The sequence below is a fragment of the Bos indicus x Bos taurus genome, chromosome 15 (genome assembly GCF_003369695.1).
Source record: "Bos indicus x Bos taurus breed Angus x Brahman F1 hybrid chromosome 15, Bos_hybrid_MaternalHap_v2.0, whole genome shotgun sequence".
NCBI classification, from domain to species: Eukaryota; Metazoa; Chordata; class Mammalia; order Artiodactyla; family Bovidae; genus Bos; species Bos indicus x Bos taurus.
This window is the reverse complement of record NC_040090.1, coordinates 21,793,450-21,812,537: the sequence shown is the minus strand read 5'-3', so window position 1 is coordinate 21,812,537 and position 19,088 is coordinate 21,793,450. Positions and strand designations below refer to the sequence as shown.

General features: G+C 39.4%; 1 protein-coding gene across 2 annotated transcripts in view; it reads left to right on the top strand.

Annotated features, from left to right (window-relative positions):
• Positions 1 to 19,088, top strand: part of DNAJC24 (DnaJ heat shock protein family (Hsp40) member C24) — a 78,401-nt gene that overhangs the window by 42,500 nt on the left and 16,813 nt on the right. For both annotated transcript variants that reach the window (XM_027562768.1, XM_027562767.1), the window contains exon 3: positions 14,858 to 14,996. In XM_027562768.1, coding sequence (XP_027418569.1) covers positions 14,858 to 14,996 — 139 coding nt within the window. The remainder of the gene's footprint in view (positions 1 to 14,857; positions 14,997 to 19,088) is intronic.

Here is a 19,088-nt window from a genome sequence, read left to right as displayed (position 1 = left end):
CATCTGTCTTCTTTTGAAAAATGTCTGTTCACGTTCCCCCCCCGCCTTATTTTTAATTAGTATATCTTTTCACCATTGATTTATAGAATTTTTTGTTTGTTTATTCTGGATACAAATCCTGTATTTGATAAAACACTTAGACAGTATTTTTTTTCCTCTATCTGTGGCTTGTCTGTTTATCTTCTTAATGGTATGTTCGATGAGCTAAAAGTTTTAAAATTGCATGTAGTTTACATGTAAAATTTTTTTATGTAAAATTTTACATGTAAAATTGCATGCATTTTGTTCATTATAGTTTGTGCTTTTTGTCAAAGCACAAAGATGCCAAGGGACAAAGATACTGTGTTTCATTCTAGAAGCTTTATGGTTCTGAGTTTTACATTTATATCTATGATTTATCTTGAATTAATTTTTGTATATGTAGTGAGATAGAGATTGGGGTTAACCTTTTTCCCCATGGACAGCAGTTGTTTCAACATCATTTGTTCTATGTTGTCCTTTCCCAACTGAATTGCCTTGGCACCTTTGTTGAAAAACAAGTGACTGTATATGTATGGTCTAGTTCTAGACTCTTCCATTCCATGAATTTGTATATATTTCTGCCAGTAATACATTCTTGATTACCACAGCTTCATTTTGTTTTATTTTTTAATTTTTACAATGTTGTGTTTGGTTTTTGCCATACGTGCTGCTTCTGCTACTGCTGTCACTTCAGTCGTGTCTGACTCTGTGCGACCCCAGAGACATACCATAGCTTTACTGGAGAAGGAAATGGCAACCTACTCCAGTATTCTTGCCTAGAGAACCCTGTGGACAGAGGAGCCTGGTGGGCTCCTATCCATAGGGTTGCACACAGTCGGACACGACAGAAGCGACTTAGCATGCATGCATGCATTGGAGAAGGAAATGGCAACCCACTCCAGTGTTCTTGCCTGGAGAATCCCAGGGACAGAGGAGCCTGGTGGGCTGCTGTCTGTGGGGTTGCACAGAGTCGGACACGACTGAAGTGACTTAGCAGTAGCAGCCATAGCTTTATATTAAGTCTTGAAATCAGGTGATACAGGTCCTCCAACTTTGTACTTTTTGAAGATTCTTTTGCTTGCTATAGATCCTTTGTATCTATTTTTTTTTCAATCTTTATTTTTTTTGTCATGCTATGTGGCATGCAGGATCTTAGTTCCCAGAAAAGGGATCAAACCATGCCCTCTACAGTGGAAACACAGAGTTCTCACAACTGAACCTCCAGGGGGAGTCCCTAAATCCTTTGTTTTTCCATGTAAATATTAAAATCATCTTGTCTGCTTCTTCAAAGTGACTCACTGCAATTTTTCAGGAATTTCATAAAATTCTTAAAATGGACATGATATTCTCATCTTCAACATATTATTTCTTTCCATTTTTCCCCCTTGAGGCTATTGTAGTTGGTAATTTCTTAAACTCTAATTTTTCCAGTTGTTTGTTGAAAAATTTGCTGATTTCTTAATTTTGAGTTCTTTGCTTACAGGTGACTTAAGCTCTTCCAGTTTCAGCAAAATGCATTTTAATTTATACTGGTAGGAAATAGTAGTTAAATGAACTTTACAGCATTGATTTTAGTACATGCCTCTTCTTTTAGTTGAGTTATCAATATTTTCTGTATTTGATAGATGAGTGTTTTCCTCAGAGCTCCCTGTTATTTATAGTATCAGCTGGAATTTTTTTCAATATAAGGAAGTTCATGCTGTCTTTGGGGATCAAGACCATTCCGATAGAAAAGAAATGCAAAAAAGCAAAATGGCTGTCTGGGGAGGCCTTACAAATAGCTGTGATAAGAAGAAAAGCGAAAAGCAAAGAGGAAAGGAAAGATATAAACATCTGAATGCAGAGTTCCAAAGAATAGCAAGAAGAGATGAGAAAGCTTTCTTCAGTGATCAATGCAAAGAAGTAGAGGAAAACAACAGAATGGGAAAGACTAGGGCTCTCTTCAAGAAAATCAGAGATACCGAAGGAACATTTCATGCAAAGATGAGCTCGATAAAGGACAGAAATGGTATGGACCTAACAGAAGCAGAAGATATTAAGAAGAGATGGCAAGAATACACAGATCAGATCAGATCAGTCGCTTAGTCGTGTCCGACTCTTTGCAACCCTATGAATCGCAGCACGCCAGGCCTCCCTGTCCATCACCAACTCCCGGAGTTCACTCAGACTCACGTCCATCGAGTCAGTGATGCCATCCAGCCATCTCAACCTCTGTTGTCCCCTTCTCCTCCTGCCCCCAATCCCTCCCAGCAGCAGAGTCTTTTCCAATGAGTCAACTCTTCACATGAGGTGGCCAAAGTACTGGAGTTTCAGCTTTAGCATCATTCCTTCCAAAGAAATCCCAGGGCTGATCTCCTTCAGAATGGACTGGTTGGATCTCCTTACAGAATACACAGAAGAACTGTACAAAAAAGATCTTCACGACCCAGATAATCACTATGGTGTGATCACTGACCTAGAGCCAGACATCCTGGAATGTGAAGTCAAGTGGGCCGTAGAAAGCATCACTATGAACAAAGCTAGTGGAGGTGATGGAATTCCAGTGGAGCTATTTCAAATCCTGAAAGATGATGCTGTGAAAGTACTGCACTCAATATGCCAGCAAATTTGGAAAACTCAGCAGTGGCCACAGGACTGGAAAAGGTCAGTTTTCATTCCAATCTCAAAGAAAGGCAATGCCAAAGAATGCTCAAACTACCACACAATTGCACTCATCTCACACGCTATTAAAGTAATGCTCAAAATTCTCCAAGCCAGGCTTCAGCAATATGTGAACCGTGAACTTCCTGATGTTCGAGCTGGTTTTAGAAAAGGCAGAGGAACCAGAGATCAAATTGCCAACATCTGCTGGATCATGGAAAAAGCAAGAGAGCTCCAGAAAAACATCTATTTCTGTTTTATCGACTATGCCAAAGCCTTTGACTGTGTAGATCACAATAAACTGTGGAAAATTCTGAAAGATGAGAATACCAGACCACCTGACCTGCCTCTTGAGAAATCTGTATGCATGTCAGGAAGCAACAGTTAGAACTGGACATGGAACAACAGACTGGTTCCAAATAGGAAAAGGAGTTCATCAAGGCTGTATATTGTCACCCTGTTTATTTAACTTATATGCAGAGTACATCATGAGAAACGCTGGGCTGGAAGAAGCACAAGCTGGAATCAAGATTGCCGGGAGAAATATCAATAACCTCAGATATGCAGATGACACCACCCTTATGGCAGAAAGTGAAGAGGAACTCAAAAGCCTCTTGATGAAAGTGAAAGTGGAGAGTGAAAAAGTTGACTTAAAGCTCAACATTCAGAAAACGTAGATCATGGCATCCGGTCCCACCACTTCATGGGAAATAGATGGGGAAACAGTGGAAACAGTGTCAGACTTTATTTTTCTAGGCTCCAACATCACTACAGATGGTGACTGCAGCCATGAAATTAAAAGACGCTTACTCCTTGGAAGGAAAGTTATGACCAACCTAGATAGCATATTCAAAAGCAGAGACATTACTTTGCCAACAAAGGTTCGTCTAGTCAAGGCTATGGTTTTTCCTGTGGTCATGTATGGATGTGAGAGTTGGACTGTGAGGAAGGCTGAGCACTAAAGAATTGATGCTTTTGAACTGTGGTGTTGGAGAAGACTCTTGAGAGTCCCTTGGACTGCAAGGGGATCCAACCAGTCCATTCTGAAGGAGATCAGCCCTGGGTATTCTTTGGAAGGAATGATGATAAAGCTGAAACTCCAGTACTTTGGCCACCTCATGCTAAGAGTTGACTCATTGGAAAAGACTCTGCTGCTGGGAGGGATTGGGGGCAGGAGGAGAAGGGGACGACAGAGGATGAGATGGCTGGATGGCATCACTGACTCGATGGATGTGAGTCTGAGTGAACTCCGGGAGTTGATGAGGGACAGGGAGGCCTGGCGTGCTGTGATTGATGGGGTCGAAAAGAGTTGGACACGACTGAGTGACTGATCTGATCTGATGCTGTCTTTTTGTGACTGTTTCTGGATTTTCAGTTAGTAAACCAGGAACTAAATCAGGGTTAGTAAACCTGAAACGCAGGATGTTTTACATTTTCTGTCTTTCATTTGATCATTGAGTGAATGCAGTAGGAATAGCTTTGGTTGGGAAGGTTTGGCTGGTGGGATTCAAAGTAAAACGAGCAAAGAATAAAATAAGCCTCAACAATGGAGGAAAGTGACAGTGGCCTCTTGTGGTGCTACTGAATGCTTCAGCCTGCCTCTCATGGGAGGGCTCCAATATAAAAACAGTAGGAAAAAATTCACATTCCCTGGGATCAGAAGGTCTTGAAACCTAAGATCATAGGCTTGGTTTCTGTGGTCAGTGAAGAGTCATAGCAGTTAATATTGTACATAAAAAGTCACCATTTTATTAATAGACCTTTAATTGAAATATCTTTTTAAGCTGTGCTAGATGTATTCTAGTTTTAAACCATAGATGTGTTTAGATTGTATATAATTTATTGTGGCTGCTGAAATAAATTACAACAAACTTAGTGGATTTTAAAATAGCAGAGGAAAACAAGATGGCAGAGGAGAAGGTGGACGTGGAATACATCTCTCTCCACGGACACATCAGGAATACACCTTCAGACACAGAAGTGCATGCAGAACTCTAGCTGAGCGCGGACAGGAGTACCTGACCAGAGGAAAAGAACATAGAACCTCACAAAACTCAGTGACGAAGGAACTAGGGGGGAAAATGGGAGTGTTAGTAGGACTGGACCTGCCATCGGTGGGTGGGGGAACTGAAGCAGGGGTCTGATCCCCACATCAGGGCAATTGTCTGAGTCAGAGGAGAAACATTTAAGGCTGAGACTGAAACAGCTGATCTGTGGCAGCCTAAATGGAGTGAGAATCAGACAGTCCTTGCTGCATCCATACATACCCTGGACAGCGACGTGGGTCTCCTGGAAGGCGCAGTGGCTAGGACCTGGAGTTTGGGGATTATCGAGCAATCCCAGGACAAGGGCTGCTGTTGACTGTGGAGAGATGGATCGAGGGGATGTGAGGGAGAAGATTGTGGTGGGAAATGCCTGTGGAGAAAAGCCAGGCAGCCATGGAAGCAAGGTGATACTGCTGAGTCATGTGTAGGGGTTGGAGCCATCATCATATCCTTTCTCTCCCCACACAGCAGCATCAGCAGCTGAACAGTAAGAGAGGCTGGCCCATCAAATGCCTGAGGCACTCAGCTACAGAGTAGGACCCCACCCAGGGTGCCCCATTAAGTGCCTGATGTGCTGCTCCATATGGTGGAACCCCAGCCAGGGGGACCCCTCTATGTGCCTGATGCATGGAACAACAGAGAAATACCCCAGGCAAGGGAGCCCTCTAAGTGCATGAATGGGCACAGCTAGGGAGAAAGACTGGCCAAAGAGGCCTTCTGATCACCAGCTACAAGAAGCTTGAAAAAAGACTCTGATAGGGCCATAACTACTGCAGCGGAGGCAGTCTGTGTCCCTGCACACTTGGCACTGCCAGGGTCCCTGCGTGCCAAGCAGCTGCACCTCCTTCACACTCAGCTGTCACTGGGGCAGAGCTGTCACAGGCAAAAGAAGTCTTGGGTCTGTGCACACAGGGTCACTTCGGTAGTGTCTGACTTTGTAACTCTGTAGACTGCGGCCTGCCAGGTTTCTCTGCCAGGTGTTCTCCAAGCAAGAATACTGGAGCGTATTCACCAATACTGGTTGCCATACCCTTCTAGAGCACTATATTCCTGCTGCCCTAGCCACCAACTCCCCTGAGTACCTGGTACTGCCATACCCCTGCGACCCAAGCAGCTGCACCACCTCCACCCCTGGCCCTCACAGGGGCAAACCCAAGTCCTCCAGGGCAACCTCAGGAGCAAACCCTACTGGACAGCCCACATGCAGAGGTGGAAATTAAACCACAACTGAAACCCAGGGGCGGTGTCACCAAAGAAGACCCAAAACCTTCCCATCAGCTGTACAAGCTGCAGATTAAATCCACACAATCAACTAGGCAGACTCTGTGTCTATAGAATATATAAACGGTCATTGAGAGCTCCCACAAAAGAAAATGCACTAGTTCTGATAGCTGTGGACTTTGGAGGCAAGAACACACAGGCGTAGGACCAGATTAGAATCTGAGCTGCCCCACAGCAGGTTCAGAGACCAGCACAGTGTTGGAGGGCATCCTAGGGACGTGAGGTAGACTGTGACTCCCAGTGAGCGAAAGGGCTCTGACAGCAGTGACTCAAGAAAAACATTTATTATTCTTATGTTTTGACTTGTTCTGTAGATTCTTTTGGATTTTTTTCTTTTTTATTACCCACTCTGTTGTAGTTATTGACTTTATTGCCCCTATGAAATCTAATTAAGCTTTTGAGCTTCTTTGTTTTTTTCTCAGTCACATTTTTTATTGTTGTTATAAACCTGTGCCTCTATGTTGGACTTTTGTAGTTCTGTGGAGTTTTGCTTTTTTTTCCTTTTCTCATTTTTTAATTTTTTAAGTTATTATTTTTCCACACTTATTCCTTTGTTTACCTTTCCTACTGTTCTTTTCCCCTTGCAGTTAATCTTTAATGTATATAAATCTTCTTTATCTACCTCTATTTAACTTTGCATATCTGTTCTTTCTTTCTTTTCTTTCTTTCCTTTCCTCTTAACATTTTTTTAGTTTTATTTTCATTGCTTTATTCCCTAATTGGTACCTTGCTTTAATTTTGTTTTCCAGTTTGTGCTTTAGTTAGTTTTGTTCTTAACTGGTAAATATAATTTTTGACTTACTTTGTTCACCAGGTCAACCTACCATACTTTTTTTTTTGTTGGACTGTTTTCACTTTGCTTATGGGCGCATATGTATATGCGTATATTCCATTATTTTAATTGTTATTTGCCTGATTTTGTAACTGCCATTTGTTGATCTTTGGTTTCTCGTTTTTGGATATTTGTTTTAATCTTACTTAATACCATAACAAGCCACTTGTGGAATCTTTGTTCCTAACCAGAGATCAAGCCCTGAGTCTTTGGAGTGGGAACACTGACTGCAAGACCCTAGACAACCAGAGAACTAACCCTAGGGAGTATCAGATAGTGAGAACACACACTAAGGAAACCACTTGAATAAAAGACCCAGCATCACCCAACCACCAGTAGCACCCTGTGCAGTTTCCTCCTCTAAACAATGAACAAAGCAAAAATACAAATCCAATCATCAGCAGACAGGATCACCACCTCACTCAGCCTTGCCCATCAGAGGAAAAACAAACAAACAAAAACTCAGCACAAGTCTCACCCTATAGGAAGCTTACACAAACCACTGAACCAACCTTAGGAGGGCAGAAACCAAAAGGAAGAAAGAATTCAACCTTGAAGCCTAGGAAAAGGAGACCTCAAACATAATAAGTTAAAAAAAATAATAATGAAAAGGCAGAGAAATATTACATAAATGAAGAAACAAACTAGAAACACAGAAGTCCAAATTAATGAAGAGGAAATAGGCAAATTACTTGAAAAAGAATTCAGAGTAATGATAGTGAAGATGATCAAAAACCTTAAAAACTAAATGGAGAAAATGCAAGAATTAATTAACAAAGACCTAGAAGAATTAAAAATAAACATATAGAGACAAAAAACATAATTACTGAAATTAAAAATACTCTATAAGGAATCAATAGCAGAATATCTGAAGCAGAAGAATGAATCACTGAGCCGGAAGATAAAATGGTGGAAATAATTTCTGAAGAGCAGAATAAAGTGAAAAGAATGAAAAGAGCTGAGGACAGTCTCAGAGACCTCTGGGACCATATCAAACACACCAACATTCGAATTATAGAAGAAGAAGAGAAAAAGAAAGGGCATGAGAAAATTTTTGAAGAGATTATAGTTGAAAATTTCCCCAACATGGAAACAGAAATAGCCAGTCAAGTCCAAGAGGCACAAAGGGTCCCATACAGGATAAACCCAAGGAGAAACATGCCAAGACACATACTAATCAAACTAAAAAGACTAAATACAAAGAATATTAAAACAGCAAGGGAGAAGCAACAAGTAACATACAAGGGAAACCCCATATGCTTAACAGCTGATCTTTCAGCAGAAACTCTGCAGGCCAGAAGGGAATGGCAGGATATATTTAAAGTACTGAAAGGGAAAAATCTACAACCAAGATTACTGTACCTGGCAAGGATCTCATTCAAAATTGATGGAGAAATAAAATGCTTTCAGACGAGCAAAAGTGAAGAGAAGTGACTACCGCCAAACCAGCTTTACAAAAAATGTTAAATGGACTTACATAGTCAAGAAATTCAACAGAAGAAAAAAGATCTACAAAATCAACCCCAAACAATTAGAAAATGGCAACAGAAACATATATATCAATAATTACTTTAAATGTAAGAGGATTAAATGCTTCAGCCAAAAGACACAGACTGACTGAATGGATACAAAAACAAGACCCATATATATGCTGTCTGTAAGAAACCCACTTCAGACCTCAAAACACATAGACTGAAAGTGAGAAGATGGAAAAATATATTCCATGCAAATGGGAAGAAAAGAAAACTGGAGTAGCAATCCTCATATCAGACAAGATAGACCTTAAAATAAAGAAGATTACAAAATAAGGGAGGACACTACATAATGATCAAAGGATCAATATAAGAGGAAGACATAACAATTGTAAAGATCTATGCTGCCAACATAGGAGGACCTCAATACATAAGACAGACAAACATTCAGTTCAGTTCAGTCACTTAGTCATGTCCAACTCTTTGAGACCCCATGAACTGCAGCACGTCAGGCCTCCCTGTCCATCACCAACTCCCGGAATTCACCCAAACTCATGTACATCGAGTCGGTGATGCCATCCAGCCATCTCATCCTCTGTCGTCCCCTTCTCCTGCCCCCAATCCCTCCCAGCAGCAGAGTCTTTTCCAATGAGTCAACTCTTCGCATGAGGTGGCCAAAGTATTGGAGTTTCAGCTTCAGCCTCAGTCCTTCCAATGAATACCCAGGACTGATCTCCTTTAGAATGGACTGTTTGGATCTCCTTCCAGTCCAAGGGACTCTCAAGAGTCTTCTCCAACACCACAGTTCAAAAGCATCAATTCTTCAGCACTCAGCTTTCTTCACAGTCTAACTTTCACATCCATACATGACCACTGGAAAAACCATAGTCTTGACTAGATGAACCTTTGTTGGCAAAGTAATGTCTCTGCTTTTGAATATGCTATCTAAGTTGGTCATAACTTTTCTTCCAAGGAGTAAGTGTCTTTTAATATCATGGCTGCAATCACCATCTGCAGTGATTTTGGAGCCCAAAAAATACTCTTACACTGTTTCCACTGTTTTCCCCATCTATTTTCCATGAAGTGACGGGACCAGATGCCATGATCTTCGTTTTCTGAATGTTGAGCTTTAAGTCAACTTTTCCACTCTCCTCTTTCACCTTCATCAAGAGGCTCTTTAGTTCCTCTTCACTTTCTGCCATAAGGGTGGTGTCATCTGCATATCTGAGGTTATTGATATTTCTCCTGGCAATCTTGATTCCAGCTTGTGCTTCATCCAGCCCAGCATTTCTCATGATGTACTCTGCATATAAGGTAAATAAGCAGGTGACAATATATAGCCTTGATGAACTCCTTTTCCTATTTGGAACCAGTCTGTTGTTCCATGTCCAGTTCTAACTGTTGCTTCCTGACCTGCATATAGGTTTCTCAAGAGGCAGATCAGGTGGTCTGGTATTCCCATCTCTTCAGAATTTTCCACAGTTTATTGTGATCCACACAGTCAAAGGCTTTGGCATAGTCAATAACACAGAAATAGATGTTTTTCTGGAACTCTTTTCTCTACAAACACTGACAGACATAAAAGGAGAAATCGACAGTAACACAATAATAGGAGGAAACTTTAACACTCCACTCACACCAATGGACAGATCATCAAAAGAGAAAATTAATACGGAAACATGAGTTTTATTTATTTATTTATTTTTTTGAAACATGAGTTTTAAATGACATATTAGGTGGGATGGATCTCATTGATATCTTCAGGACATTCCATCCAAATGCAGAAGAATAAACCTTCTTCTCAAGTGCACATGGAACATTCTCCAGGATAGACTACATCTTGGGTCACAAATCAAACCTCAGTAAATTTAAGAAAATTGAAATTGTATCAAGTATCTTCTCTGACTACAACATTATTAGACTAGGTATAGATTATAAGAAAGAAAAAAAAAACTGTAAGAAACACAAGCACATGGAGATTAAACAACATGTTTGTAAATAACCAACAGGTTACTAAAGAAATCAAAAGGGAAATCAAAAATTTTCTAGAAACAAATGACGATGAAAACACAACTCAAAACCTCTGGGATGCAGCAAAAGCAGTACTCAGAGGGAAGTTTATAGCAATACAATCCTACCTCAAGAAACAAGAAAAACATAGACTAGAGAACCTAACTTTACACCTACAACAACTGGAAAAAGAAAAAAAATAAACCAAAATTAGTAGAAGGAAAGAAATCATAAAGATCTGATCAGAAATAAATGAAAAAGAAATGAAAGAAACAATAGTAAAGATTAGTAAAACTAAAAGCTTATTCTTTGAGAAGATAAACAAAATTGGCAAGCCTTTAGCCAGACTCATGAAGAAAAAAAGAGAGAAGAATCAAATCAGCAAAATTAAAAATGAGAAAGGAGAGGTTACAACAGATAATGCAGAAATACAAAGGATTATAAGAGATTATTATGGCAGTAAAATGGATAACCTGGAAGAAATGGACAGATTTTTAGAAAAGTTCAATCTTACAAGACTGAACCAGGAAGAAATAGAAATTATGAACAACCCAATTACAAGCACTGAAATTGAAGCTGTGATCAAAAATCTGCCAAAAAACAAAAGCCCAGGACCAGATGGCTTCACAGGAGAATTCTATCAAACATTTAAAGAGCTAATGCCTATCCTTCTAAAACTCTTTCAAAAAATTGCAAAGGAAGGAACACTTCCAAATTCATTCTATGTGGCGACCATCACCCTCATACCAAAACCAGACAAAGACAACATGAAAATAGAAAACTACAGGCCAATATCACTGATGAACATAGATGCAGAAATCCTCAACAAAATTTTAGCTAACAGAATTCAGCAACACATCAAAAAGCTTATACACCATGATCAAGTTGGGTTTATTCTAGGAATGCAAGGATTCTTCAATATATCCGAATTAATCAATGTGATACACTGTACTAACAATTGAAAGATAAAAATCATGATAATCTCAATAGATGCAGACAAAGCCTTTGACAAAGTTCAGAACTCATTTATGATTAAAACTCTTCAAAAAATGAGCATAGAAGGAATCTACCTCAACATAGTAAAGGCCATATATGATAAGCCTACAGCAAACATTATTCTCAATGGTGAAAAACTGAAAACATTCCCCCTAAGATCAGGAACAAGACAAGAGTGTCCACTTATACCACTATTATTCAACATAGTTCCGGAAGTCCTAGCTACAGCAGTCAGAGAAGAAGAAGAAATAAAAAGAATCTGATCGGAAAAAAAGTAAAGCTCTCACTGTTTGCAGAAGGCGTGATACTGTACGTAGAAAACCCTAAAGATAGTATCAGAAAATTACTAGAGCTAATCAGTGAATTTAGCAAAGTTATAGGATACAAAATCAATACACAGAAATCACTTGCGTTTCTATATACTAACAATGAAAAATCAGGAAAAGAAATTTAGGAATCAATCCCATTCACCATTGCAACAAAAATAATTAATTATCTAGGAATAAACTTACCTAGAGAGACAAAAGAAATGTTCACAGAAAATTATAAGACACTAATGAAAGATGCAGGTCAGGAAGCAACAGTTAGAACTGGACATGGAACAACAGACTGGTTCCAAATAGGAAAAGGAGTACATCAAGGCTGTATATTGTCACCCTGCTTATTTAACTTATATGCAGAGTACATCATGAGAAACGCTGGGCTGGAAGAAGCACAAACTGGAATCAAGATTGCCGGGCGAAATATCAATAACCTCAGATATGCAGATGACACCACCCTTATGGCAGAAAGTGAAGAGGAACTAAAGAGCCTCTTGATGAAGGTGAAAGAGGAGAGTGGAAAAGTTGACTTAAAGCTCAACATTCAGAAAACGAAGATCATGGCATCCGGTCCCATCACTTGGTGGGAAATAGATGGGCAAACAGTGTCAGACTTTATTTTTTGGGGCTCCAGAATCACTGCAGATGGTGAGTGCAGCCATGATATTAAAAGACGCTGACTCCTTGGAAGAAAAGTTATGACCAACCTAGACAGCATATTCAAAAGCAGGGACATTTCTTTGCCAACAAAGGTCTGTCTAGTCAAGGCTATGGTTTTTCCAGTGGTCATGTATAGATGTGAGAGTTGGACTGTGAAGAAAGCTGAGCGCCAAAGAATTGATGCTTTTGAACTGTGGTGTTGGAGAAGACTCTTGAGAGTCCCTTGGACTGGAAGGAGATCCAACCAGTCCATTCTAAAGGAGATCAGCCCTGGGTGTTCTTTGGAAGGAATGATGCTAAAGCTGAAACTCCAGTACTTTGGCCACCTCATGCGAAGAGTTGACTCATTGGAAAAGACTCTGCTGCTGGGAGGGATTGGGGGCAGGAGGAGAAGGGGACGACAGAGGATGGGATGGCTGGATGGCATCACTGACTCAATGGACGTGAGTCTGAGTGAACTCCGGGAGTTGGTGATGGACAGGGAGGCCTGGCGTGCTGCGATTCATGGGGTCGCAAAGAGTCAGACACGACTGAGCAACTGAACTGAACTGCACTGATCCTTGGGGGCTGTTATCACAAAATGTATTGTCTGTTTTAGACCTTCATTTTTGTTCTGGAACTTACTATCAAAGCAGATTGGACTGAGGCTTTTAGCAACCCAAATGACATACTTATTTTCTTGCTATAACTGTCATTTTTAATTGTCTGTATCAGAGTGTAAGATTTATTCCATTCTATTAGCACAACAGAACACATCTAAAAGGCTTCAGATCATGAATTACTTGTTTAAAATGGTAGATGATGAATTACTTATTTAAAATAGTAGTCAGGAAAATACCAAATTAGTGAAAATGAATTGTGCTTTGACTCTCATATAACTGATATATGACTCAAAATTTAGTGATAGCTTTTAGTTTGGGGCAGCTAGAAACTAATTCTTTCTTTTGTAGGGCTTTCTTTCTTGGTAAATGATTAGGTCCAATGTTTTCTGTTCATTGTACCAACCACTGTTGGTTTTTCTAGGGGCCTATTAGAAATTCCCTGTATTCTAGTCTATACTTACATGATACAGCTGCTAGATTAAGGGATTTCTCTAGGCCTTACTCAATGCTTATGGCATACTGAGATTGAGATTTCACATGTAAGTATATCTTAAATGTACGCTAGTAGTATAGTTGAGCATGTGCGTGAAATAACATTGATTCATACCAGACGTGTTATATAAACAGACTGTCTTTACGTAGTGTAAGAAGGGTTTGCTAGAGATCTTAATATAGCCAACTCTGTTTTGGCTTTGGTACATTATTTAATACCCTAACTTTAAAGATGGATTAAACTTCAATGTGGGAATAACTTTTATGAGGGTCATTTAATAAATCATGGCCTAAAAAAGATGATACAATAAGCCTTAGCTTCCTTTTCTTTAGTCATTACATTAATTAGCTTAAATATTTAAATATTGGTAGCTGATAGATTTGGGCATAGGGAGTGAGGAAGAGAAATAGTGAGTCAAAAGAAAAATGGAAACTTGATTCTGTTTGCTCTAATGATCTTTGTCCCAGCGTGCATGATGTTCACTAGTTCTGGGCAACCAAATACCACAGTAGCTTTTGCTCTGCTGCTGCTAAGTCGCTTCAGTCGTGTCCGACTCTGTGCGACCCCATAGACGGCAGCCTACCAGGCTCCCCGTCCCTGGGATTTTCCAGGCAAGAACACTGGAGTGGGTTGCCATTTCCTTCTCCAGTGCATGAAAGTGAAAAGTGAAAGTGAGGTCGCTCAGTCGTGTCCGACTCCTAGCGACCCCATGGACTGAAGCCTCCCAGGCCCCTCTGTCCATGGGATTTTCCAGGCAAGAGTACTGGAGTGGGGTGCCATTGCCTTCTCCGTTTGCTCTGCTAGTGAGGATCATCAGCAGTGTGGAGAAGTTCAGCATGAAAACTAAGAAAGATTTACTAATGAATTAATTTGTATTTAAATGTTTTGTTGAGTTCTTTAAAGTTGTTTCCTACAAATTTAGCCTAAAACAACCATTTTTCAAGAAAAATTTGTGTTTGGGGATTTATAACTTTAAAATCTTCAGGGCTGAACCAGAAGGTGAGAGGTGTTTTATTTTAAAAAGTATAATTGTGTGATTTCGAAAGAAAAGCTAGTAGTGCATGGAGATGATATTTCCAGCCAAGCACATTTTATGAGGAGAGCTTCATACACTGCAGAGTCTGCACTCTTCCTCTGTCATGTCCTGCTCGTCTGCATGTACCTATTTCTGTTTGTGTTAGTCATCCTCTCTAGGTAAATTGTCCATGAGACCAGTGATTCCATCAGCAAATTATCCAGAAAATGCTGTCTTTGCACGTTGTGACAGATCATGTCACCAGTGGATTTATAGCTACTCCAGTGCTCTAATTAACCTGGCAGTTGTCTCCTGTGCCCAGCACTGTAGTCTCGTTGCTTGTTTTCGTCTTCTCATTACCATCTCTCTTAAATACGGCTCAGATTTAGATTTTTTTTTTTTTTTTTTTTGGTAACCTACCTCCCCCCAACCCTCTCTACTCATCACCTGCCCTTATTTTTGATTGGCAGTATCATCCAGATAAACAGAGTGCAGATGCGCCAGCAGGATCAGTGGAGGAATGTATACAGAAGTTCATTGAAATTGATCAGGCATGGAAAATTCTAGGGAATGAAGAAACAAAAAAAGAGTATGACCTGCAGCGACATGGTAGGTACTTATGGTGAGGAGCCCAGCACATTGGCAACTCTGAAGTGCAGTCTGCAGCCACTCCTGGGGAGCGCATTCCAGCATTTACACCGTTATTATTCCTCCTTTCTCCTCCCCTCCATCATTGTTTCTAATTATGCCCTATTCTTAGCAGTGATTACTGTGTATCCATTGAGAAGTTAACAGAACTACTAGGATGTGGCTTCTTGTGAAGCTGTGAAAGCTACTTTTTATAACTAATGAAAAATGTTTAATTATACATTCCTAACGAATATGTTTTTTATGTTTAAAAACTTCCTTTTTATTAAATTTAATTATGTACTGATTAAAAATTTAATTGTAGTACTTTTAGGATTATCTACTATATAAATGACAGTCTAAAGCAGAATACAAAGGATAACATCGTAAAGCACTCTTGGCTGTCTCTGAGCTTATATTAGGCTAGGTTTTTATGATTATGTCCTGTACAGATGATATTCCTTATAAGATGGCTATAAATGATATTTTAGGAATGTACATTTCCTAAGCAATTTTAAAAGTCATTTCTTTTGTGCGTTTTAGAAAATAGCTTCTTAAAACAGTGACAGGCTCTTGTGAGAAAGAAAGGGAGAAATGTAGGTCAGGTTTGTCACACATGGACTGCAGTTACACGAAGTGATAGGCTGTCTTTCAGCACTGGCCTTGGGATAGGAGTCCCCCAGCCTTCTCTCTGAACCTTCAGTATGCACCCTACATGCTAATGGGAGGAGTCAATAATCAGCCACGGCCTGTGGGGAAAACACTCGGTTGCACTCTGCCATAGCGCACCAGGCTCAGCATTGACTCAGATGTGTTGATAAAAGCTCATGTCTCTATACTCTATTTTATTGAATCTTCTCCCATGGTCTGCACGGGCACACCATCAAACTTAGCAGAATGATCATAAGGCTCCTATTACTAAGGTTATGAAAATTTGATTTGAAAAATAAGGCTTTATTCCCGAAACACAGCATTACAGGTTAAAGCCAACTTGTGATGCCTTTGTGTAAAGACTTCATGAGCAATTTGCTTACATACTGAAGTATTAGTTCTTAATAGTGACTTTCATAATACTAATCATCTCTCAAGATGATTAGTATTTACTTTTTAAAAAATGTTAAGAAACTGACAAAGGTACTTTTGCAGTGAATCTGGATTAATTTTCAAATATGCTTTGAATATTGGGTCCTCCTTCTATCTAATGTATTTATGCACATCTTTCAAATGTTGTATTTCTTCTGTAAATGCTTGTACTTCTGGCAGAAGAAGGAATGTAGAAGTGGTTTCATCTGAGGGTGAATTCTACCCTCAGATACACCTTTTTGACCTGGTTCACATAGTAAAATGTCTGTGAAAGTGTTGAAATTAATAACCATGAGTGTGTAGTGTGTGAGAAGTTAACTATGTTTCTGAAGTGACCAAGTTCTGCTGGGGATGACAGTGTCTCATGATGCTTCGCACATGCTTATCAGTCTGTATTTTGGGGTGCTCATGTGCTTATGGTGAGGATGACCCACAAACCTGTATTGTAAGGCATGTAGGGTGTGCACTTGCTCTGCTGCTCTGTATGTTTGCTGCTCCACAGCTTGTTACTGTTAAGAACCTATCTGTGAAACTGACTAGAAACCTACTGTCTGCAGAGGAAGAGCTAGGGGGAGATCAGAAATTTAAAAATATTCTCTTTTGCTCTAGGGCATAGGGTGGGGAAGACCAGAAATGGAGAGAAAAATGGAGCAGGGTTAAACATGAGCAGTAGAATTACATAAAGTAGGGTTTAAGAGATTTTGGAAGAACAAATAAGCAACATCCTCAAGTGTTTCTCCATTGCCTTTATGAAGTCTTTGGAAATGTGGGTTTCTTTTGAGCTTTGAGTCCTGGGTTTGGAGGTTTTAATGGAAGCAACTCTAGCCTACTGTATCATAGGAGATTCTTGTAAATCATTGATAAGGTCACAGCAAAATTCAGACAAACCAAATATAGTGAGATTGAGCTTGATTCAGATAAATAGGCAGCTCTTCTGGGAATTTATATGTATAATGTCTGTTTACTTGCAGCTGTTTCCGGTGGCTGAGCTATACTATGACAGCAGAAATACACATTTCCATGACATTTTAGTACCCCAGATCCAAGTACTAAATATTTCCTGTATTACCAAAGCCTCATCATAGTGCAAATGCTTTGTTTCAGTTTTAAATTGAGATTGACTTGCTGTTTAGTTAAGTAATAGGCGTTCTTATCCAAATATAACTTGCTGTTTTTAAGCCTTTCATACTAGAGCTGTTTTTAAAACTGCAAATAAGCCTAGTTTTGTGTTGTCATTTCTCTTCAACACCAACGTTAATTTCTCCTTCTTGACCCATGTTCAATAAATGGCTCCTCAAAAGAAGGAAATGCACTTGAACTTCTAACACTTAGGATTTAGATTTGGCAGAAGGAAAACCTTTGAGAGTGATAATTTGCTGAAGACCAGGATAACTTACCAAGAGAGAGAAAATTTGTTATAACCAGGTCAAAGCACTCTTTTCTTCTGGGTCACCCCCTGGGGACATGGAAATAGCTTTGTTATACAGGACTCTTTTTGGATGTAGTTCATTGTAGAACTTTCTTTTCATAGGGTGTGTTTTAAATATATTTGTTTCCTGCGCTCCACTAATATATAGTATAAGATAAATTTGACTTCTGTGTACCTGGGAAGGAGGCAGAGGTGTTTTTGGCTGATTTTGAATACTTTCTTGGATTTCACAGCTCATAGTTGGCGCTCTTTTGTAAGGAAAGCCTCATATATTACCTGCAACCATTTATTTCTGTAAAAGATCATTTAAAGAGGCCCTTGGAATCCATATCTCTTTGCTTCACAAAAGAAATGATCAAAAGGAAAGCTCTGGGATAGATAACCTAAAGAAAATTACCTATATTTTTTCTCATATCATTTCCACTTCTATACTCTCGGTTGACATTTTAGGGCAGTGTTGGCCAGGCTGAAAAAAAGCAGACCTAAGAAAAAGATGAGTAATATTCAGTTCCCAGATATTACACATTTTGAAAGCAGTGTTAACTAGTGAATTTAATCAGTTCATTTCAGTTGGACGTATTTACCCTATTGTTTTTAAGTATGCTTCCAAAGACTGCTTTCCACGCTCCCTTTGAAAGGCATGTAGTTATTCAAGGTTAGTCTTTGCACTCCCAGCAACCAGGTGAACACTTCAGAAAATCTCTTTGAGGATTTAGAAAATGTTCACGTGAAAATACCTGTTGAACAGATTTTTGCACCTCTATAATTCTTGTGAGGAATTTTCTTATATATTAAGCATATTTAAAAGCAGGTCAGAAGGGTATCATAGGAAAAGAGTAGGGATCATGATTCAGTAGCTTTGTAGTTTGAGTCACACATTCTGATGCCCCAGTGGCTCTTCTAGAGTGACACAGCTTATGCTTAGTTTACTTCACTATGATCTGAAGAGGAACAGACCTTCGTTCGGATGAAGTCAGTCAAATTAAATTATGTTATTAAAAAAAAGCGGATTGTGTCTGGAATCCTTGGTGGTATATTATTTTACATTAAGATGCATCTTGGTTCTCTGTTAGTGAATTATTTCGGTGATGTAGAGCCTTCACGCTACACAACCAGGCTCTGAAGGGGATTAAGCCAGACATTGTAAAGTTAGTGTCTTTACGTGAAGCTCATCAGCTATACTCTCCTTACCTAGGTAGAAAAAAATCATTTCTGGTATTACACAATTCACTTCATCTGTTTATTAGGATAAATATTTGAGAATAAATCTTGGACCAAATGAGGAACATACCTTAAAACCCTACCATCGTCTGTGCACCAGAGAACTGAATCAACATGGAATTTCTTAAATTTAAAATAAGAATGCTCCCTGAAAATCAAGTTAACACTAAAGACTAATTAACTCCATAAGAAGGGAATTAATACTTTTAAATGTAGATAATGCGAATTTGGGTTCACTGTTTGGAATAATAACCTAAGGCCAGTAGATATTTGTATAAATTATTTGCTAAAACTGACCCTTATAAAACGCTTGTATTAGTTAGGTTCCACTTATGGCTATA